The sequence below is a fragment of the Camelus ferus genome, chromosome 15, assembly GCF_009834535.1.
Source record: "Camelus ferus isolate YT-003-E chromosome 15, BCGSAC_Cfer_1.0, whole genome shotgun sequence".
In the NCBI taxonomy this organism is placed as follows: Eukaryota; Metazoa; Chordata; class Mammalia; order Artiodactyla; family Camelidae; genus Camelus; species Camelus ferus.
In genome coordinates this window covers 41,793,987-41,818,993 of record NC_045710.1, presented here as the reverse complement: position 1 = coordinate 41,818,993, position 25,007 = coordinate 41,793,987, and the positions used below count along the sequence as shown (strand labels likewise).

General features: G+C 36.1%; 1 protein-coding gene across 3 annotated transcripts in view; it reads right to left on the bottom strand.

Annotated features, from left to right (window-relative positions):
* Window positions 1–21,927, bottom strand: part of VRK2 (VRK serine/threonine kinase 2) — a 95,660-nt gene extending 73,733 nt beyond the window's left edge. The window contains exons 1-2 of one of the 3 annotated variants that reach the window (XM_032497591.1): window positions 21,619–21,927; window positions 19,997–20,137 (exon numbers count right to left, since the gene is read on the bottom strand). In XM_032497591.1, coding sequence (XP_032353482.1) covers window positions 19,997–20,132 — 136 coding nt within the window. In that variant the 5' untranslated portion in view covers window positions 20,133–20,137; window positions 21,619–21,927. The remainder of the gene's footprint in view (window positions 1–19,996; window positions 20,138–21,618) is intronic. The other 2 variants (XM_032497592.1, XM_032497590.1) reach the window with 2 other exon arrangements.
* Between the last annotated feature and the right edge of the window lie 3,080 nt (window positions 21,928–25,007).

The following is a 25,007-nucleotide window of genomic DNA, read 5'->3' as shown; positions in this document are numbered from 1 at the left end:
TTCAACATACTCCTGAACAGCCAATGGCTCAAAGAAGAAAATTTTTAAAAGCCAAAAAGTAACTTGAAACAAATGAAAATGGAAACACAATATATCAATACTTATGAGTTACAACAAAAGTAGTTCCAAGAAGGAAGTTCATAATAATTTTCTTCTACACTAAGAAAAAAGAAAAAATTCAGCATGTCCTAACTTTACAACTCACAGAACAAGAAAAAGAACAAAGGAAACTCAAAATCATTAGAAAAAGTAAGTAAAGATCAGAGTGGAAATAAATGAAACAGACTAGACAGACAACAGAAAAGATCAAGCCAGACAAAGACACTACAAGAAAATTACAGACCAATATCCCTGATAAACATACTGAACAGACTATTTAGCAAATTAAATTCCACAGTACATTAAAGGATCATACAGTATGATCAAGTGGGATTTATCTTGGGGATGCAAAGCTGGTTCAACATATGTAAATCAATCAATATGATAAACTACATTAACAAAGTGAATAAAAATCATACAATCATCTCAATAGATGCAGAAAAAGCATTCAACAAAATTCAAAAATCCTTTTATGATCAAGAACTCAAAAAAACTGTATAAAAGGAACATATCCCAACATAATAAAGACTAAGTATGAGAAGCCCCCATCCAATATCATACTCAATAGTGAAAAGTTGAAAGCTTTTCCTTTAAGATCAAGAACAAGACAAGGATGCCCACTCTCGCCACTTTTATTCAACATAGTATTGAAGTCCTAGCCAGAAAAATTAGGCAATAAAAAGAAATAAAAGACATCCAAATTGGGAAGAAAGTAAAATTATCTCTGTTTGTCGATGACTTTCTATAGAGAAAACCCTTAAGACTCCAGGATACAAAATCAATATACAAAGAATCAATATGTTTCTATACAATAGCAATGAGGTATTAGAAAAAAAATTTAGAAAACAATATCATTTACAATAGTATCAAAAATGCATTATTTAGGAATTAATTTAACCAAGGATGTGAAAGATCTGTACACTGGAAACCTTAAAACATTGATGAAAGAAATGGAAGAAGACACAGTAAATAGAAAGATAGTATATGCTCGTGGATCAGAAAAATTAACAGTGTTAAAATGTTCATACTACCCAAAGCAATCTATGTATTCAATGTAATCCCTATCAAAATTCCAATGGCATCTTTCACAGAAAAAAAAAAAAATCCTAAAGTTAGTATGGAACCACAAAAACCCCTGAATGGCCAAAGTATACTGCGAAAGAAGAACCAAGCTGGAGGAATCATACTTTCCAATTTCAAACTGTACTACAAAGCTATAATAATCAAAATAGTATGATATTGGCATAAAAACAGACACATAAATCAATGGTACAAAATAGACAGCCCAGAAACAAATCCATGCATTCATGGTCAATTAAGTTTTGACAAAGGAGCCAAGAATATACAATAGGGAAAGAACAGGCTCTTCAATAAATGGTGCTGGGAACATTAGATAGCCACATAAAAAATAATTAATTGTATTGTATAATTGGACCCCTGTATTATACTGTACAGAAAAATCAACTCAGAATGGATTTAAAGACTTGAGGGTAAGACCTAAAACCATAAAAGACCTAGAGAAAACATAGCAGGTAAGATCCTTCATATTTTCCCTCATAATAATTTCTTTTGGATTTAACACCAAAAAGCAAAGGCAATAAAAGCAAAATTATGTAACTGAGACTATGTCAAACTAAAAAACTTCTACACAGCAAAGGAACACCGTCAATAAAATGAGAAGGCAGCCTATGCAATGAGAGAAAACATCTGCAAACCACATATTCAGTATCAAAATATTCAAGGATCATACAACCTAACAGCAGAAGAATAAATAACCAAAATTTTAAATGGGCAAAGGATCTGACAGATTTTTTTTCCCAAATAAGACATCCAAATGGCCAACAGGTGCGTGAAACAGCACTCACCATCACCAATCACCAGGCAATGCAAATTAGGCCACAATGACCTATTACCTCACACCTGTTAGCAAGGCTCTTATCAAAAAGACAAGAGGTAACAAACAGGAACCCTTTGTACACTCTCAAGTAGGAATGTAAACTGGAATAAACATGATGGAAAACAATGTAGAGGTTCTTCAAGAAATTAAAAATAGAACTACCAAATGATCTAGCAATCCCACTTCTTGGTATATATTCAAAGAAACAAAATCATTATCCTGAAGAGACATCTACACTTTCTTGTTCCTTACAGCATTTTTAACAATAGCCAACATATGGAAACAACATATGTGTAAATGGATGAATGATACACACACTATGGAATACTATTTAGTCTTTAAAAAGAAGGAAACCCTGCCATTGTGACAACATGGATGAACCTGGAGAGCATTATGCTAACTGAAATAAGTCAGAGTAAGATAAATACTACATGGTATCACTGATACATGGAATCTTAAAAAAAAAAAAAAAAAGGTTGAACTCATAGAAACAAAGCAACATGGTAGTTGTTACCAGGGGCTGCTAGAAAGTAGAACAGGGATGGGTTGGTAAAAGGATATAAGCTTTCAGTTGTAAGATGAATAAGGTCTGAGGATCTAATGTATAACATAGTGACTAAGGTTGATAATACTGTGCTGTATAATTGAAATGTATTAAGAGAGTTGAACTTGAGTGTTCTCACACAAAAAAGGACAAAGTAAATATGTGAAGTGATGGCTGTGTTAATTAACTAAATTGCTGGAACCCTTTCACAATTTCAAATTATATCAAATCATTACATTCTCCACTTTATATATACTACAATTTTCTGTTAACTGTACCCCAACAAAGATGGAAAAAAGCAGCAAAAAATATGTATAAATCTAACAAAATATGTCCAGTATCTATATGACTAAAACTATTAAAGTCTTGTGAAAGATATCAAAGATCTAAATATGTCGATAGATATATCCCATTCATGGAAAGAAGACTCATATTCTTAAGATGTCAGTTCTTCCCAGCTTCTATAGACTCAACACAATTCTAGTCAAAATACCAATAAGTTTATTTTGTGGATATCAACATACTATACTGATCCTAAAGTTTACGTGGAAAGGAAAAAGACCCAAAACAGTCAACACAATACTGAAGGAGAACAAATTCAGAGGACTGACATCACCCAACTTCAACACGTTCTACAAAGATACAATAATTAAGAAAGTGTAATAGTTTCAAAAGAATAGATAAATAGATCACCAGATCAGAATAGAGTCCAGAAACAGACCTGCAAAAATACAGTCAATTGATCTTTACAAAGGAGCAAAGGCAATTCAACACAAGGATAGTCTCCTTAGCAAACAGTACTGGAATTGAAAATCCATATGCAAAAAATGAAAGTTGACACTGAGCTTAGTAAATATTAATTCAATATGGTTCACAGACCTAAATGTAAAACACAAAATTATAGAACTTCTAGAATATAACATAGGTGAAAATCTAGGTGACCTAGATGTGATGTGTTTCTAAATACAACATCATGTATCACTAATTTTTGATACAACATCAAAAGCATAATCTATGAAAAAGAAAACTGGACTTCATTAAAATTAAATATTTCTGTTTTGCAAAAGATACCATACAGAGAATGAAAAAAATGACCCCAGTCATTTTCCCCCACAGTCTGGGGGAAAATATTTGCAAAACACATACCTGATAAATAAGACTTGTATAAATATACAAAGAATTCTTAAAATTCAATCATAAGAAAATTAACCTACTTAAAAACAAGCAAAAGATCTAAACAGACTCCTCCTCAAAGATGATATACAGATGGCAAATAAGCATATGAAAAGATGCTCAACATCATATGTCATCAGGGAATTGCAAATTAAAACAAGATACAATTACATATTTATTACAATGGCTAAAATCCAAAACCCTGACAAAACCAAATGCTGACAAGGATGTGGAGCAATAGAAACTCATTAATTGCTGGTGGAAATGTAAAATGGTACAGCCACTTTGGAAGACAGTTTAGCAGTTTCTTAAAAAGCTAAATACAGTCTTACTATATGACCCAGGATTCACACTCCTAGGTTCTATGTCCACACAATAATCTACACATGGATGTTTATATCAGCTTTATTCATAATTGTCAAAAACTAGAAAAATGCAGATGCCCTTCAACAGGTGAGTGGATAAGCAATCCATGGTCTAATCACACAATAAAACATTATTCAACAATAAAAATAAATATGACATTAAGCCATGAAAAGACATAGAAGAAACTTAAATGCATGTTACTCAATGAAAGGAGACAGTTTGAAATGGCTACATAATGTATGATGCCAACTCTATGCCATTCTGGAAAAAGTATAACGACCAGTAGTTGCCAGGGGTTTAGGGACAGAGGGCAGAGAGATAAATAGATGGAACACAGGGGAAATTCAGGGCAGTGAAACTACTCTGTATGATGCTATAATGGTGGATACATGACATCATGCATTTGTAAAAACCCATGAAACTGTACTATATAAGTGAACATTAATGTAAACTAGACTTCAGATAATAAATTGTAACAAATGCACCATACTAATTCAAGACACCAGTGCCAAAATTATACAGATTTGAAACTGATTAAGACATTAAACCAACTATTATAAAAATGCTCCTGCAAGAAAAGACAAATACTTTTGTAACAAACAGATAGACCAATGCAGCAAAGACACAGAAGATACAAAAAAATCAAATAACACTTTTGAAAGTGAAAAATACAACGACAAAATTTTTTCTTAAAAATCCATGATTGGGCTCAGGATTATGGAGATGACATCTGAAAGAGCCACTGAACTTGATGATGGATCTATAAAAATGTATCTAACCTGAAAACCAGCAAGAGAATGTGAAAAAACTGAACAGAGCCTCAGGATCCTGTAGGCAATAATGAGACATTTAACACTCATAATGTTGGAGTTCTAGAAGTAGAGAACTAAGAGTGTGGTACTGAAAAAAAAATATTTGATGAAGTAATGGCTAGAAGGTCCCAAATTTTATATACACATAAGCCTACAGTTCAGTGAATCCCCAATGGGATAAGCCCAAAGAATTCAATGCCCAGACACATATAAACTGCTGAAGGCTAAAAACACAGAAAAATCTTGAAAGGAGCCTGAGTAAAACTATAAATTAACTAAAAGGGAACATGACTCAAATGACTGTGGATTTCTCAACAGAAACCAAGAAGACCAGAGGGAAGAGTCATGTTTGAAGTGCTGAAAAAAAGAACTATCAATCCAATATCCAGCGAAAATATCCTTCTGGAATTAAAGCTGAATTAAGACATTCTCAAGCGGAAAAAAAAAAAAAAAAAAAAAAAAAACCTAAGAGAATCCACAGCCAGCAGAGCTGCTATATAAGAATTGCTAAAGAAAGATATTCCAAAAAGAAAAAAATCATACAAGGGAATATGAACTATCAGGAATAAAAGGAGAGAAAAAATGGTAAATATATGGGAAAATGTAATGTATTATGCTTTTCTTTTTCAGTTAAAATGTATTTAATAGTGAAAGTAAAAATTACAACATGTTTTGAGACACTTTAATATAGATGTACTATATAAGACAACTACAACAAAATGTGTAGGCTTCCAAAGAAAATCTTAGAAATTTCAGCATTGAATACTTAAACTACCAAGAAGAAAGGTTCAAATAAGTTTCCACCTAAGGAAACTAGAGGAAAAGGAGCAAACTAAACCCAAAGCAGAAATCAGTGAAATTGAAAACAGAAAAATTCAGTAAATCCACAAAACCAAGAGCTACTTCCTCGAAACTATCAATAAATTTCCTCGAAACTATCAATAAAATTGATAAACCCATGTCAAGACTGACAAAAAAAGGATAAAAAAATCAAGAATGAAAAAGGAATATAACTATAGAACCTGCTAACACTAAAAGTATAATAAACTAATACAATTAACAACTCTATACATATAAATTTGACAACTCAAATGGAATGCAGCAACTCCTTAAAAACTACAAACTGAAAGTTAACTAAGATGAAACAAATAACCAGATACGTCCCATAACTACTAAAGAAGGTGAAATCAAGTTCTAAACAAACACACACTCTTCTGAAAAAGGTACCTCTAAGCCCAGATGGCTTCACTGTAGAATTCTACAAAACATATTGAAAAGACAAAATACCAATTCTACGTAATCACTTCGAGAAAGCAGAAAAAGAGGGAATACCTTGCAACTCATTTTATGAAGCCAGCATTACCCTGAAACCAGAACCAGACAACAACAGTATGGAGAAAAAAAAAAAAAAAAAAAGAATGATAAACACCAATATGCTCCCCTCATGATATTGATAAAAAAAAAAATCAGTGTCATCTACCATATTAAGAATCTAAAAAATAAAAAACATAATATAAATCCTTCTTACATCTTTCATTATGGTGTCTATTTTGCAAGTTTTTACCTTTTCATGTAATATTCTTATTATCCAAAAATATACTATATAAACAGATAATAGAACCATTATTTTTTCTTCTTGATGGCCTCTTTATGTCATTTTCCCATGATTTAGATTTGTTTTGCTTACTAATTATTAATATAACTAATTCTTTGTTCAGCTGGGTCAATTCTTTCCTTAAAGCCTCTATCCATGTTTCACTATCTCTCATCTTCTGGACCTCACAGATTTTCAGGGTCCGATGGAACTTAAAAACACTTCCCACAATAAAAGCCTCTTATTTTTAAGAGATTCCATAGTGCATTCAGTTTATTTTTTTAATTGAAGTATAGTTGATTTACAATGTTGTGTTAGTTTCTGGTTTACAGGAAAGTAATTCAGTTTTATATATATATTATATATAATAATTATTTTATATATATATATATTCTTTTTCAGATTCTTTTCCATTATGAGTTATTACAGATATTGAATACAGTTCGCTTTGCTTGTTTATCTATTTTATATATAGTAGTGTGTATCTGTTAATCCTAAATTCCTAATCTATCCCTCACTCTCCTTCCCCCTTTAGTAACCATAAGTTTGTTTTCTATGTCTGTGAGTCTGTTTCTATTTTGTAAATAAGTTCATTTGTATCATTTTTTTTAGATTCCACATATAAGTGATATCATATGGTATTTTTCTTTGTCTGCCTTACTTCACTTAGCACGACAATCTCTAGGTCCATCCATCCACATTGCTGCAAATGGCATTACTTCATTATTTTTTATGGCTGAGTGATAGTCCATTGCATATATATACCACATCTTCTTTATCTACTCACCTCTTGATGGACACTTAGGTTGTTTCCACGTCTTGGCTATTGTAAATAGTGCTGCTATGAACATTGAAGTGCATGTACTTTTCGAATTAGAGTTTTCTCCAGATATATACCCATGAGTGGGATTGCTGGGTCATCTGGTAACTCTATTTTTAGTTCTGTAAGATACCTCCATAATGTTCTCCATAGTGGCTGCACCAATTTATATTTCCACCAACAATGTAGAAGGGTTCACTTTTCTCCACATCCTCTCCAACATTTATGTGTAGACTCTCTAAGAGCCATTCTGACTGGTGTGAAGTGATAACCTCATTGTAGTTTTGATTCATAATGCATTCAATTTACATTAAACTAGTTAATTTCAGAACATGTGTACTTGTTCAAAAGTTTTCTGCTGGAGTAGAAACTCTGATATTACAGAAGACTTACAATTGTTTTCTTCTCCTTTTCATCACACAGGAATAAATGTTTACTATATATGCAATTTTGTTTTGCTTTCTTTTCACTTTTCTTGAAATGTTTTATTGTGTGGGGATTTTTGAGTTGGTGTTATTACTTTTTCTTCTACCACCCTCCTAACACTTTGTACCATAGAAGGTTTACATAACTAATACTCAATTGTCAACTGTAATACTCACATTTGACACTGGAGATCTATGTTAGAATTGTAACATATGATCTTTGAATAGAAGCAAGATCAAGTATAGTATAATAGCTTTTCTTCACATTCTCCAGAAATTGCAATTAATAACTTTGTATCACCGTTAAGTGCTCAAAAACAGGTATTCTAATATATTATTATATTTTATTCACTCTTTTCCTTGCTATGTATATACTCCAAAGAAAAAAGTATCATAGCATAAAAACTAGCACGCAATGTCAGACAAATCTCTTCTCCAACAAAAATACCTAAAGAATTACCTTTATATGAAATGTTATTATTTTTCATAAAATCATCTATGGGTACATAATAATGACTATTATGTAATAAAATGTTGATAAACCTGAATAATTTTTTCAAAAACTGTATCTCTATTATAAATAAAATAGTTTGGTATCTGAACAAATTCTCTAAGGAAACATATTCTTTATCAAGATTCTACTAACCCAAGTATTTATTTTTGTTTTATTCTTAAAAGATCTAGTTTTCTTAATAGTGCATCTTTAAATTATTATCCAATGAGAAAAAGACATGGTCAAAAATAATTCAATACTTGTAAAAATATTTATTTTTATATGATGTTCATCAAAATTGTATCATAGGGATTTAAAGAGGCTTCTTTTAATCCTCCTGTTGGTTATTAGCCTCAAAACAAATGCATAAAATCCGTATAGATGAGACAGATTTATTCATTTTATTAAAAAGCAGAAAAATCTACCAAATCTTTCTCAACAGTTTGTATGCACTACTGACTATTCTCACTTTTTTTCCATAAAAATATTGTTTAATCTAGGTATAGTACATTTTTAATGTATTTTTTCCAGTTCTTAACATTAGATTTACTATAAATATCAGATGTTCTTTCACAGATTTTGTGAACTTAACATTAAAAACATATCATGGATGCTCCACACCTCGAGTTGTCAATTTAAATGAAAATGACACCACTACCAGCATCATCACTAACATATTTCTTAAATTAGCTGCCAATACCATCAATTAGACATTTCACTGTTATTTTAGAAATGAGCGTGTCATTAGCATGTCATTTGCCACTATTTTCTCTGGCAAGCAATAAATTCAAAGTGTTCTTTGACAAAGGACATCAATCAGGAGAGCAAATGAGACCTGAGTTGAAATGTAGGTGGAGAAGATTATTAAAACTGCGGCATGGAGGCAAATTACTTAACACCCCTAGGCCTAGGTTTAAATGAAATAATGCATATAACGCATTTAACACGAAGCTTGGCACACACTAAGGGAAAGATTTTAGTAGTAGTTGATGATGATTTCCTGAAAACCATTTCAAGAACTGTCCCTAGCAGTGTGCCCCAGATAGACACTTACCCTTTACCAGAGATGCTCCCTTTCATTCCTTTTTGCTTTTCTATGTCCCATGTTCATGGCCTCCACAGTGAGCCTTTGGGAATACTACCTCTAAGAATTTCATTAGGTGGCACTCAGAACACCTACAATGGAAGCTATGCCCTCCATGAGCCTCTTTCACACATGTTGTAGCTTCTGATTGCTCTTGCTTGATATAAATTTGCGGGAAGCTGCCTTTTCTCCAAACTAAGCATAGGAGAGAAAAATGGCCAGTGTCTCTGGGGAATAATTAACAAAAGACAGTTTGTTTCATCTTCATGATAAAATACAGCATCCCTATTAAAAGGCAAATTCATCATTCCCAAAAGTTAAATAGAATGACACTTTAAAAGTAATTCCAGCTGATTAAATTTAGGGTTCTGGAAAAAAATTTAATTCATGAATATACTCTGAATCTTTCATTTGATTTTAAAATGTATAAATGTTCATTTAACTTTGAGCCCTTGCCTCTCAGTGTTCTATTCTGAGCTAGTCAAACAAGTGGTAGCAGGCATGCTGGGCTCAATAATACTGCCTCTCATATTTAAATACTCTTTTTCACTTGGATTGCAAATTAAAGACAGTCTCCTGAACACTGACACATTTTCCATGATTGATTTTGCAAAACGTGTTGATTTTTCCTACACTGTTTTGCCTCTGTGTGTGTCAACTTTGGCCTTCTTTTCTTGCTCCTTTGCAGTGCTGCTGTCTCTTTGAAGCCATTGTTTCTGCCCGATATGAAAAATGTACATTAAACTTCACGACTAATTACACAGATAGAAAATTCCTGATCTCAAATATAAAATACTCATGCCTAGAAACCATAACAAAAGCTTCAGACTAAGTATAAAACTCTAAATCAAGACTTTCATTCACTTGGATTAAAAGAAATTCCAATAATTTATTTTCTGTTAAAGTTGTGTTTACAAGTCTTTGAAAAGTAGATTTCCTATGCATGTTACATGCCTACAAGCCAATCCATTTAACGTTAAACCCCATCTATTTCCTCCACAGAAGTTTATACTTGCTGTTAAGCCTACTTAAATGAAGTGCTACTCAGTAGAATTGTTTTATTCTAAATACAAAACTGGTTAGTCTTAATATAATGTCCATTTTTTAACCCTCCCTGCACTATGTATTAGCAAAGTAGACTTTTCCCATGAATTCTGGTCATCTGTGGATTAAGTTCAGGGCTTCCTGTATTTAAAAATGTACTTGAAAAGAGAATGAACAGATACTTCTCCCCACTCCCAAACTCCCCCAAATATACAACATAATGTCTCTAAGTCTAAAAGGACAGCACCTTACACACATACCACATGTTATATTATATGGGGCACAAAATTTCATCTCAGTAACCTAGTTGCTAGGAAAATTATTTTTCCCTAATAGACTAGTTTCTGAGTTAATTTAACCAATTATTTTTTTTTTAAAGCTATCACATGCAAGGCCTACAAGGAGTTTATAATCTAGTGTTGGTAGGGGGTGAGTAGGATACAAACACCGATCGTGCACAACAAGGTAAGCGCTTGCTGAGAGCACACCATGGGCAGGAACAAGGAGAGCGTGAGCAAAGTTGTGGATACTCCCCGCTTGCCTCATTAGCATGTCCAAATTTTCATAAGGCCCACCAGCCACCATGTTTCCACCAGAGATCCTAGCAAGAGACTACCCTAGCTCCCAGCCTCCCAAATCTAGGTACTCGGCTCCATCTGGCTGTCGCCTGCCTTTCAGTAAGACCCACACTCCTCAGCCTCTAGTTGTCCATGTCTTGCAGTTACCAAGTGCAGTAAATGCATCACATGACATCACACGACTATTTTCGGAAACCTTGCAACAACCACTAGCGTACCAAATGGCTAGTCCAAACCTACATATGAAATTTTAGTTGCTTGAAAATGATGTTTCAGAGTGGAGAGATGAGGAGGAAGGGGTGGATGTAGCCACACCGCTCTTCAGAAATGGCCACAGTACCTAAGCAGAGCAAGTTGGAGTAAGGTCTGCACATGAGCCAAAGCTTAGAATTTCATTGCCTTTGTTGGCTCATGTCACTTCTTTAATTAATGTCACTTTCTCTGGTTTAATATCAGAGCAAGTGACAAGAGTGCTTCTGGATGAATTGTGTTTTCTGAGGACTGCATGGCATACTCTCCCGCAGTCTGACAGAGGGACGTGCCAGTTTTACTTGGCAGTTACAACGCACCAGCTTTAGTTTTAGTAGTTTAATTTGTGGCAGTTATATGTTTTGAATACGTTGAAGTATTCACAATGGTCTCATGGAATCTGCTCCATAGATAAAGTTTACACAGTGGAAAAGAAAAAGCAATGGCTATAAGGCGATTACGAAAAGCTTCTCTTGGCCACAGCTGGTCTTACAGGCATTCCTGTAAATTTAAGAGCATTTAGGGGATATGATTAAAGTGATCACGAGGAATGATGCCCTCTGTTTTTTTCTTTTTTGGCCAGTGCTGTAGTTGGTGTGAGACGATCATAAGGAATATGATATTTAGAACTCAATTTTATGCAAAATCCATTATTCAAGAAGTGAAGTTTATATACATGATAGACATGCAATGAAATAAATGTTAGAATAGGAAGCTTTGTTACTTATGCATTAAGTTGGTTCTAACATTTTGGTAAACTAACTTTTTATTGATATAAAATTCAGAAGAATTTCTGCAGTGACGAGAAAGGACTAAACTTTTCCTTTGGTTTGTTAAAGATCTTTCTGTTTTAGGCTGAAGTATTTGGAAGGTTTTTGGTTTGGAGTTTTTCCTTCATCCCCTTTATCCACTTTTGTAGAGCCTCATCAGCTCATGGTGAGTGCTGCCACCAAGGAGTTCTTCCAAACTTTGCCTGCCCTTTCTAAATTTAGGGTTCTTTACTGCAGCAGGTTGAAGATCTGGCTTTGAGTGCACCTGGCTCTGCTGGAGAATAGAAATATTCATCTCCACTGAATGCATGCTGCTTGAGTGCTAGAGGCACTTGCAGGAGAGTAACTCTCACTGGAAACTTCATTACAATACTTTCTCTTCCCTACATGAAGTAGTAATTCTCATTCACCAAAGATAGAATTTTGCCTGACACAGCCACAGGAGCTCCTGTTTGACTTTCAAAATTAATCAGCCTCTAAGCTGGAGTAGAAATGGCATGTCCTTTAACCTTAAAGCACAAAAAGCTCTCAACAGACTGCAATTTTTATATCCCTGGATGGGAGTTTGGGCCCCTGATACTTAAACTTGATGCACATACTGGGTTTCTGGCATGCTTTTGCCCATACCCATCTGCTAGCCTGGCACAGTGCCCATTCAGAAGGTGTGATGCCAGTTTCAATAGGGCATAGGTGCCAATCAAAGATGGGTTTGGAGGGGCAGCATGCAGAACGCAGCAAAAGTCAGCTCTTCTGCCAGAAGATCCTCCTGTTATCATATAATGCCAATGAAGGGCCACATGCTTCATTGCCTGGGATCACATTGCATCTGTAGATGTTTCTGGCCTTCAATGGATGTCTTTCTACAGAATCTTTTTCTCCAAATATTACTTGATTGGAGAAGCTTAAGAGAAGTCTACCTGACTTACTGAAGTACATCCTTTTAAAACAAACAATGGAAATCTTCAGCAATTTTCTTCAAATAATTGCTGAGTTTTGTGTCTTTTCTCCTATAATACACTTTCACATAGAATACTATATAGTGTACTCTGTTCATGTAATGGAGTTACAAAGGACAAATGTTCCGAAGAAGCACGAACGGCAAAACCAAGTACCAAAGCAGCATAAGATCCACAAACTTTTGAATCATTGTTAATTGTGGATGGTGGACAAATTTTCATCATCCAAATAGCTAATTTCTAGTGAATTCTCCCACTTAGAGCTTTAGAGTTTCTTAATTTTCATTTCATTTATTTCACAAAGATAAATAGTCCTGTTCCTTAAAAGGAGGACCATACCTCCTCCTATTTATTCCCCTTCTTCCATATCTAAAGAAAAAAAAAGACACTTCAGAAGCAAAAGTCTATCCATATTTCATAAGGAAGCCAGAAGCTCTCAAAGCTGAGAATTCTTTTACTGTGTGGCAGTAGAGGTGAGCTTATTTCATGAAGATGAAATTTCCCTATAGCGATAGGTTTCAAATTTAAAAACCTTGACCACCGTAAACAGTTACAAGATAGTAACAGGTGCAATAGAAGAGACACAACATATAAATCATTGAAGAACAGAGCCATTTGTAAATCTTCCCTTAAGGCATGAGAGTTTGACAGTAAAAATGTTGAAAATGAAGATCTATAATATATGTTGAAAAGAAGATCAGACACTTAAAAAAATGAAAAAGACAAGCAAAGGCTAAGTCAGCCTTAGAATAACTCTTCTTTTTTATATAAATAATTCAAACTTTTGTAGATACTTAGATTTCTTAACTGATAAGTAAATAAACACTGCTCTCTCTTTAAAAATTCAAAATTAATAACCTATGTACAGCACATACAAAATTAAAATACAACTTCTAGGGGCTTTTAATTCTTGTGAAAGGTACAAGTGTATCAAATTCACAAAAATCCCAAGTGATCCCTTCCTCTGTTGAGTTTATATCACCTACTATCTCTTTAACATCTTCAACTGAGAACTAACTTATCCTATATGCTACAGTTTCTAGCACAAGTTATTCTTACTTCATATTTATTCCCTTCTTCTTTTCACCCCCACAGTATTATCTGCAAACTTTCCTAGTAACAAGTGTGGTGGCACCATAATGTTGTATTTTGTCAGATAAGAGCAACTGCTTATCTCAAAGCCTTCTCTGTAAAACATTGTCAAAACAACATTTAACACAGCAATAGGTAATAAAGCAATAAATGTTCAAATAACTCCACTTTGTTGCTAGCATTATCCTTAGGCTCTTCTGAACATTATTCTGCGTACCTTAAAGTATTAATCCAGTACAGCTGCACAGAAAGTAAAATAAGTAAAAATTTCAAATGTTTAAATAATCTTTTCTATTTCTTCATAAACAGAAGTCTGTTCCTTCACTGATAAAATAAGTGAGCTAAACTTTGATGATTTCTAAAACTCCTAGTTATTCTATCCTCTTCCTCTGGACCTTGCCAAAAAAAAAAATTACATACATTTTTCTGTATATATATGTATATATACATATACACACACATACATAGTTCTTCAGTTTCTAAAGAGCAAAACTGAGCTAATCTGAGAACATGATCCAAAAAATGCATGGCAGTAGCTTGGATGAAGTCTAAACATTTATCCATGGATAAATGATTGATCTTAAGGCTTCACCAGAGTTCATTTTACTTAAACAACATATTATTCTTTAGAAGATAATGTTATTGATTTATTGTCAATAAAGCATATATGCTTAGCACAGCAAAGAAAACCAGAAGTAAAACAAGAAGAAAACCTACGGAATAGGAGAAAATTTTTGCAAGTGAAACCAACAAAGGCTTGATCTCCAGAATATACAAGCAGCTCATACGACTCAATAAGAAAAAAATAAACAACCCAATCCAAAAATGGGCAGAAGACCTAAACAAGCAATTCTCCAAGGAAGACATACAAATGATCAAAAAGCACATGAAAAAATGCTCAATATCACTAATTATCAGAGAAATGCAAATCAAAACTACAATGAGGTATCACCTCACACCAGTCAGAATGGCCGTCATTCAAAAATCCACAAATGACACATGCTGGAGAGGCTGTGGAGAAAGGGGAACCCTTCTACACTGCTGGTGGGAATGCAGTTTGGTGCAGCCACTATGGAAAACAGTGTGGAGATTCCTCAAAAGACTAGGAAGAGACTTACCATATGACCCAGGAATCCCACTCCTGGGCTTGTATCCAGAAGGAAATCTACTTCAGGATGACACCTGCACCCCAATGTTCATAGCAGCACTATTTACAATAGCCAAAACATGGAAACAGCCTAAATGTCCATCAACAGGTGACTGGATAAAGAAGATGTGGTATATTTATGCAATGGAATACTACTCAGCCATAAAAACCGACAACATAATGCCATTTGCAGCAACACGGATGCTCCTGGAGAATGTCATTCTAAGTGAAGTAAGCCAGAAAGAGAAAGAAAAATACCATATGAGATCGCTCATATGTGGAATCTAAAAAACAAAAACAAAAACAAACAAACAAAAACAAAGCGTAAATACAGGACAGAAATAGACTCACAGACAGAGAATACAGACTTGTGGTTACCAGGGGGGTGGAGGGTGGGAAGGGACAGACTAGGATTTCAAAATTGTAGAATAGATAAACAAGATTACACTGTATATCACAGGGAAATATACACAAAATGTTATGATAACTCACAGAGAAAAAAATGTGACAATGAGTGTGTATATGTCCATCAATGACTGAAAAATTGTGAACACTGGAATTTGACACAACATTGTAAAATGATTATAAATCAATAAAAAATGTTAAAAAAAAAAGCATATATGGATGCTTTTAGATGACATCATAATAGTTAATTTGTCTGTTTTTCCTGTGACTAAGAGTATATCTCTAAGATTTCAAACTGGGATTAAGGGTAACATCCATAATTATGGAAGAGAATAAAGCAACCTGGCTTGTGTGTGTTAAGAATCCCAACTTCAGCCTCAATTTCTCAGGCAAATAACTGTGGAACATCTAGTCTGTGCTTGATATTTCAAAGATGCTAAATGATCATAGCTATGCCCAACTTCAAAAAACTAAAACTTCCACAGATAAATCATTTCTATTTGTACTCATATAATAAGCCTTCAAAGGAATTTTGCTGAAGTTTATTACCTATAATTCTGTTTTTCTAGATTTTTGAGTAATTTCTGAAACACGGTATCTTTTATGTCTGTAGTAGATAAGATACATACTGCTTAAGTGAGAAGTTTTCACTATGTCATCATGGCCACTATTGCAAATTTTAGTGGGAAATACAAATATAGGTTGGTAAGTAAAATGTCATAGTCTTCCACTGACATTCTCTTTGTTCTTAGTTTTACCACATTAGCTAAATCCATCACAGTCCACGGCAAGACAAACAGAAAAACCCTCCAATAAATGTCTTTGTTACCATCCTAATCTCCTGCAGCACGAGACACTGAACTCAGCTAACACTGAGGATGGTAAGCTCTAAATAAATAAATTACACTGAAATGCTTACCAAGTTTCAAGTTCTTTAAAAACATTATCTCATTTAATCCTCACAATTGTCCCAATTACACCAATAGAAGCAACTCATGACCAGGTGAAAGTCACTCCATTTGTAAATGGTTTAGGTAAGAATTCAACTCAGATTTGCCTAATACCAAAACCCATGCTTTTATTTATGCATTTCTCCCCTAGTTTGCTTGGTCCTATGTTATACCTAGCACACAGAACTCAAACTCTTAGTTCTCTCTCATTTCCTGGAGTTTTAGAAAGTTTTTCACTCATTTGATACTAATACGACAGCAACTTTTTCCACTCCCTAAACCAGTTTCCTTTCATCCTTTTCTTCCCGCTCTTTTCATAATCAAAGAAAGAACTTTATTTTGTATTCAGCCTTTTTTTTTCCCTCTCCTAAATATTCCTATTAATGCCACAGGCACATTATTTCTCCAGGTCAAGAGTAAATACAAAACATCTCTGCTACTTCCCCTTTATATTTCGCTGATTACTGAAAGGCCCTGGCCATAGGTCTCAGAGCTAGAAGACAGCTGTACACGCACAATGAGTTCCACACAGCGGCTGGTTTCTTCCTAGCCTTAAGTAGCAAATGCTCAAGTGTCTGCTGAAAGAGTGAGCATATTTGGAAAAAATCATGCTTAAAAGGGCTGGACATAAAGGTATTAAGGAAACTTGACTTTATCTACTTCATTTACATACAGGAAGTGATGAGAACTATGGTAAAATGTAAAAACGTGATATAATTTCATACAGATTTGCTTAGCTTTGAAAATAATAAGTAAAAACCAAGTTTAATGAAGTTATTGCTGATGGCATCTCACTAGAGAGCTGATTTTATGATTTATGAATGCCACTTTTGGTGGAACAATGACAACATTTGGAACACACAGCTTTATCATATATTCTGAAGCATGGAGACTTTTCCTCAAAATAGCTGAACATTTTTTTAAAGTCCTTCCTCAATGGTGTACACTTGCTAAAATTCAGATAGTAGGGGGACTGCATAATATATGAAATGTTGAAAATTGTAAAATAAATATTATTTTGGTAATGAGAAGAAATAAGTAAAAAAATATGTGTAGTACTTAGACTGAAAGGAGATTTTTCTGTATTTGAATAGGCACAAATAAATCACACACCTAAGCAAATAAATTCCTTTTTCACAAAAGGAACCACACAAGTAGTAGGTATGTGCACACATATACGTATATATACATATATGTATATGTGTATAGACATGTATTTAAACATGCACTTAAATTTAAATACATATTAACACATATACTATTTACATTTGAAAAGAGAAAAGCAATAAGATCATTATAATCTTTGAAATTACTCAAATAGGTCAAACATCAGAAAACTAAAGTATAACTAATAAGCTGTGGGATCCAAAGCTGTAGCTCAGCCACATCAGACATAATTTATTCAACCTCAGTTCCCTGACCTTGAGTCAAGACAATATACTAGAGATCTTAGCTCTTTGCTATATTAGAGAAATCACTAATTCAGAGTCTCAACCAACACTTATTCTACAAAGAATTCTACTGTCTATGGATTCTAAGTACTCTCAAGGTCTTTATCTGCATTATCCAATATGGTAGCCACTGCCTATATGTAGCTGTTAAGCCCCTGAAATCTCACTAGATACATCCCAGATTTTAAAAACTAAAAAAATGAAATATTCCCTTTTTTATATTGATAACATGTTAGAATTATAATACTTCAGATATATTGGACTAAATATTTATTATTTAAATTTCACCTTTTTATCTTTTTTAATGCAGCTCCTAGAAAACTTTAAATTACACATGTGGCTTGCATTACATTTCTACTCAAAGTGCTGCCTATGTCATTCAAACTAGTCCTCAGAGTCACAGCACTTCAAACTTTTTAAATAGAGAAGTTGTTCTTTATTTAACACATAAAATGTTTTTATGTTGGTCTTATCTTTCCAACTAGATTAGACACTGAGGTGATTAAAAAGAAGTCACTTATTGACTGAATTTCATCCATTTGTTCAAAACTACAATCTTAATTGTATCAGAAAAGGAGCTTTATCCTTCATGATCCATGTTTGTTTGAGAAGGGTGGCAAAACATGCCACCCTAAATATGCCTCTTTGACATAAGGATTATTTTGAACTAAAGGCACTGGAAAAATAGCAAATGCAGGGACAGGCCTTCTCTGAAATCCCTTTATTTGCCTAAAGACAGATTGCCCTTCCCCCACCAAAAAAAAAAAAAAAAACCTCAATTGTTATAAATCCCCTCTAGGGGAATTTCATTAACCAGGAAAGACTGACTCATCGCAGAAGAAGAAGCCGTTAGAGGTTGACACCACTCCCAGACAAACTCTGTCACAAACTATCATCCCCCATCTATCCTTCCAAAGGCCCATTCATCTTCCCTAAAAATCATTTACTGTCCCTTAAGTGGCCTATATCCGCTTTCCCCTTTCCCTGCTAAGAAGGTATATAAGCTCCCAAATCTCACCATGTTTTGGAGCATTCACTTTTCTCCCTGTGATATCACTGTGCAAGTAACATTAAAAAAATTAATAAATTTATATACCTTTTCTCCTGTGAATCTGCTTGTTGGCAGTTTATTTCATAAACTCAGCTATGAAATTTAGGAGGGTAGAAGGAAAGTCTTTCCTCCCCTACAGTTTGAAATGTTTAATAAGGAAACCAAGATTCCCCCAGTGAAGGTCTTTTACCAACTTCTTAAACTGCTACATTAACAGATGCAATGAGCCAGTACATTTGGCGGAACTTAACCTGGAGGAAACTTTTTTTAAAATCACTAATATTTAGCTTATTTTATTTATTAAATCTAGTCTTATAATGGATATGCCCTGGTCATTAAACTACAGATTTTTTAAGGTAGCTCTGAATTATCCTTTTAAATGTAGGATAATTTTTAAATTTTTAAATGTACTGTGAAAGTATACTCAGGTCAGGTTCCTTCCCTGAACCAAAGAACACAGAAAACAAATTTGACTGTCTATTTTCTTAATTATCCCAAGGATGATACATAACTAGTACCACTCTAAATGTATAGGAGAGAAGTGAATTCACTCCATGCAATAAATGCATTGAAGTATTCAAGACTAAATTCTCTAGTGGCGCCTAGTCAAGAAATGACCAGAACCCTGTACTACTTAAACATTAATGATTAAGATTCACAAATGGAAAGTGTTTATATTCATACAATTGTGTCCCCTGAGCTGTAAAAAGCAGTGTTTCCAGGAAAATACACTCTCTAGAAAGAACATTAACATTCTGCCTGGCTGAAAACTAATTATGCTCTGAGAACACTTCTAAGAGTCCTTAAGAAAGACCTGAACAACAGGGACTGAGGTCAGTCATGTCTTGAACCTGGATATTCTACTTAACTATCTTCATAGTACTTAATAACATACATTTATGAATTCTATTTTATTTCAAAGTTTTAATTTTTAAATTATTAAGTAATCACAGACACATATATGAGACTATTTGGTAATTTATAGTTATACTTTACCTAAATATATCAAACCAAATCCTCCAGAGCCAATCATCTTGCCCAGTATCCACTGTTTTCCTTCAGTATCATCTAGAACCTGGCCTTCTGGAAGTGGAACAGGAAGCTTGTATTTCTCATTTTTTCTTGGTGGCATCACTTCTGCGGGCATTAGGGATGAGATGGTGATTAGGAACAAAACAAGAAAGAAAATTCCAGCTAAAACACATTTCTCAAAATGTCTTCTGTGGGGCACTTTCCCGGGTTTCCAGATATTAGAATTCTAAAGTCAACTGGGTTTGGGAAAACTCACACACTACATTCAAACTGGAGAGTCACCGACAATACAATATTGAAATCTAAGAGTCACTGATGTCAAAAAACAAAACAATGATCCTATTGAACCTCACTTAACATTGCAAAATTCAATTAGGGGGTCAAAATACCTATTAACAGTGCAGAATACACCTTAAGAAATGAGTTAACAATTCCCAATTACAAAGAGAAAATAAATTTCATGTATATGAAAATACTTTCATTGAGAATGCTAAGTGTCAAAGTGAGGTCTTCCGTCACTAGAAAAAATACAGCTTTGGATTGGAAAGACATGGATGATAGCAATATACATCATTACCAAGGTCAGCAGCTGACATAGAGTAGGTACTCAGTAAGTACTTCGTAAATGAGCCCAGGATTTTCACAGATGTGTAACTCATCAGAGCACTGGGCAGTTTCAGGGCTGGCACATTACTCTTTCAGCTTCTTTCTGTTTCTCTATAGCCTATCCCATTTTAAAAACTGATGAGTACTTTTGAAATGAAAGTTAGTGTTCATTGTGTAAGCTATCCATTTCTGAATGAGAAGGTTTCGGTTCCTTTATCAGGTTTTCCCTCCTTCACTTAACTTTAATCCAACGCCCTGTTTTTACTTAGCACCACCCGTGATAGAGCAAAGGAACACAGCTGAAATCTTTAACAGTATTCACCTGTCCTCCTCCTAATGAGAACACAAGGGAGGCCAGGAATTTAGATGAACGACGCCTAAAATAGGAAGTTTTGACCGCTACTTTATATATATCGACCAGTACCTTGACCAATACTTCATATAAACTGGTATCCAACACATATTTGCTGATTTAAAACCTTAAGTCTTCAACTTTGCAGTGGAGTCTAAATTCTAAATCAGTATAAAGATAAACTCAGTTTGGGGTCAAGTCCATAGCATTATCAGAACTTGAGCCCTGAAAGGCGACTCTAACTATAAAACGCACATCCTGGGCACGGGTACCGAGTTTAAGTTCACAGGAGGAAGCGCCAGCCCGACTTGAGCGTCTCTGCCCTGCCGCTCCGGGGTTCCTTCCCAGAGCTACGATGAAAACCGCTCGAGTTTCCGGGAACAAACTGGTACCCAGAGGCCTGAACGAGCCACGCCCGGGCTTGGAGTGGCCGCGGCGACGGACCGTGAGGGCGGAGGCAGGGGCGGGGACCGCGCAGCCGACCGCCCGCCCGTCCCCCCTCGGCGTCCCGGGACCCCCGCCAGGCCGGCCCGAAACACCGCGAAGCCGGCCGGCGTCTGGGACTCACTTCCCGCCTCAAACTCTCCCCAGACCGGCGGAGAGAAACCCGACCCCCTCCCCCGCCTACCTCCTCCGCCCGGCGCTTCGGGAGAACGCGAGGCAAAGGGGCGCCGGGCTCTCGCTCCGAGTTAGGAAAAAGTCAGACCCAACCGCGGAAGACTGGACCCCGCCGGCGGGGGGCTGGGGCGCTGCCCGGAGGCCCGGGCGTCTGTCTCCGACGGCAGCTCCTCCCCGGGCTTGGGGCGCCGCGAGGGCCGGGCAGGCGGAGAGCCGGGCGAGGAAGTGCGGAGGCCCGCCGCGACGCCCGGGGCTCGGGAGCGAGAGAAGGCTGACCAGACCCTCGGCGTCCCGGCCGCCAGGCCGCGCGCGCTGCCTCCCGGGCCTTCACTGGGCCGGGCGGGGCGGCGGGCCTCCAATCCCGCGGGGAGGCGGGCCCGGAGCCGAGCCGGCCCTCGGAAGAGGCTACACTAACTGTCTGCACCTGGGCCCGCGGCGCAGGGCACGCCCGGCCCCGCTCGCTGAGGGCGGAGACGCCGGCCTCGGGGCCCGCGGAGCCTCGCACAGGCCGCAGTCGGCGCTCTCCTCCCAGCACGCTGTCTGCGCTCGCGGACGCCGAGAAGAGGCAGCGGCGGGTCTACATCTGGAATGGGAGCTGTGTTTTTTACCATCCACCCTGGCCCGCCGGAGCCTGGAGGATGAGCCATCAGATCAGTCTCGGGTGCATTTGCGTAGAAGAAATTCCAGGTCTCTGGTACCATGATCTCAGTACCTAGAGTTTCCAAATCAATGGCCGGCCCTTGCTGAGCATTTACCCGGCAACTAGTCATCTAGCCAGGCCTCTAGAGCCAGAAGCCTGGTGTGAGCAGGAAGGCCTGTGACCCAGCGTTTACGTTCTCAGAGGCACACTGGCTCAAAACACATTTATTAGTCTAATAATCTTGACTAAACGTTAATTACTTTACAAAACTTCAAATTTTTGTTTGTGAAACGGAAATAAACCTATTTAGGTTATAAGCTCTGTTAAGGAAAAACATTATTGTGACATTTTTCAAAATGGTAGGGAAGACTTTATTACAAACTTAACAATAGGAAAAAGAGCTATGCTCAACTCCAAAGACAACAAAGAAAAGTAGGAGTTTATACTCAAGGAGTAGGTTGGGGGCCAGTAGATGGAAAATTACTAAGAAGAAATATCAGGGGTGAGGAGAGAATTCTGGCTAAATTGAGCTAACAGAATTCTTGTTGAAGGCAGGCCAGGCTAATCATATGTCATACTAGGGGAGGTGGAGGATGAGGAACTGGATTAGAGATGGAGGATGGTGAACTCTGGCTAAACTTAAAAGGATATTTGCTAAAACTGGACAATGTAGAGAGAACATGGAAGTCCAAAAGTCAAGGCCTATTTAAAAAGAGTTCAGGGGAGCCTAAGTAGAGTTCGGTTAAGGGGAGGCGTCTCCATCAAGTTATTAGTTATAAGAATACTATGATAACTGAAAGAAATAAGTAGTTTTCAAATATATAATAAGGACTCGTAATGAGCTTATAATATTTCAGGGTAGAGAAAACAAATGTTCAGAAAGCAATTATTAAACAATACATCAACATCTTATATAGGAAGTCAGTAATTGCTTGGGATGCAAATGCTGAGAAGAAAATCAAAATCCTGTAATGACTTTGACAGAATAAGGTTTTAGGATTTCCTACATCTATCAAAATGTCACCAAATGAAAGATGGCATGAGAAGACATTTCTTAAAAAGCACTCATGCTGTGGATATAAAAGCATTTTAAAGAAACTCAACAGTCTATATATAGAATAATCCCACCCTTAAAGTTGTCATTTACTAACCTAACAACATTCATTCTTATTTCCATAGGATGTGTGTGTGTGTGTATAATAAACGCTATTGATTGCCTATCCAAACATTTATATGGGCATTAAATCTCCCATACCAAATTGGTTCAGGTTTCTACCCACTTCCCCAGGTTACTTTCTTTGGGAAGATGCAGCTCCAGCATCAGGCAGAACATTACTTTTCAAGGGTCGTACGTGGCTCCTCTCTTTCATACCTATACCAATATGTTAGCATCATAGCCCTTTCTGGCTGCTATACCAGAATACCATAGGCCAGGTCATTTATCAACAGCAGAAGTGTATTTCACACAGTTCTGAGGCTGGGAAGTTCATGACTCAGTTACCTCCCAATGTCCCTACCTCCAAATACCATCACATTGGGGATTACATTTCAACATACACGTTTTAGGAGGCCACAAATATTTAGTCCATGGAATCTGGTAAATCCTGTTAGGTCAACCTTCAAAATATATCCAGAATCCATCACTTTCTACCACCCCTACTGCTATCATCCTGGTCTAAAACCCACATCTTTTCTAGATACTCGTAGTACCCTCCTAAATGCTATCCTATTTCCTACCCTTCTGCCTATCTTCAGTCTATCTGTAAAAAATAGCCACATGACCTCTTTTAAAAGCTTAGATCTCTCCTCTGCTCAAAATACTTCACAAACTCAAAATACTAATTCACTCACTGTTAGCCGGTCTTTACTATAACCTAAAACAGTGTTTTTCAACCTTGGCACTATTAACATTTGGGCCAGATAATTCCTTGTTGAGAAGGGAAGGATGGTCAAAAGGTGGATTCTCCTGTGCATTATAGGTTATTTACCAGAACCCTGGGCCTCTGCAGTACCACTCCTCCCAAGTTATGACAACCAGAAATGTCCCCCAGACATTACTAAAATTTGTAAATTTTGCTAAAAATCATTGCTGGTTGAGACTGACTTGCCTACAATAATCCAAATGTTCTGCACCTCCCCCATTCCTATTATTCTGTCCAACCACTGGGGCCTCCTTGCTGTTCTCAGGACTTCAGCACTTTTCATTCTGCCTGGACCACTCTTCAATCCCATATCTGTATCTCCTGCTTTATCACCTTCTTCAGGTCTCTATTCAAAAGTCAAGTCAGTGAGACCTTTCCTTATCCTATCTAAAATTTTATACCCACAGTACTTCCTAGCCCCTTTTCCTTTTTTCCCTCCTAGTGCTTAATACTGTAAAACAACATATTATATAGATTACGTATTTATTCTGAAAATAGACACACAATATTCCTCAGTAAATTGTATGCTCCATGAGAGCAGGCAACATATTTTACTGTTTTAATCACTACTGTAGTCCCAGCCCCTAGAATGCATATAGAAAACATACTATTTTCTTTTTAAAAGAATAAATGAATCATGGTGGTACCATTCCCTTTTCCAGTGATTGGTTTAGATGTATGAAGTAGGCATGTATGAAGTGTAGGTAATAAGAGGTGAAAAAAGTTTCCTGTACACTTCTATAAAGAGATGGTCTCTTCTGCCTAGAATTTCCTCAGTCATCTTGTGATCATGAATATAGAACAAAGTACAAATCTAATACACCAGAAACTGCAGAA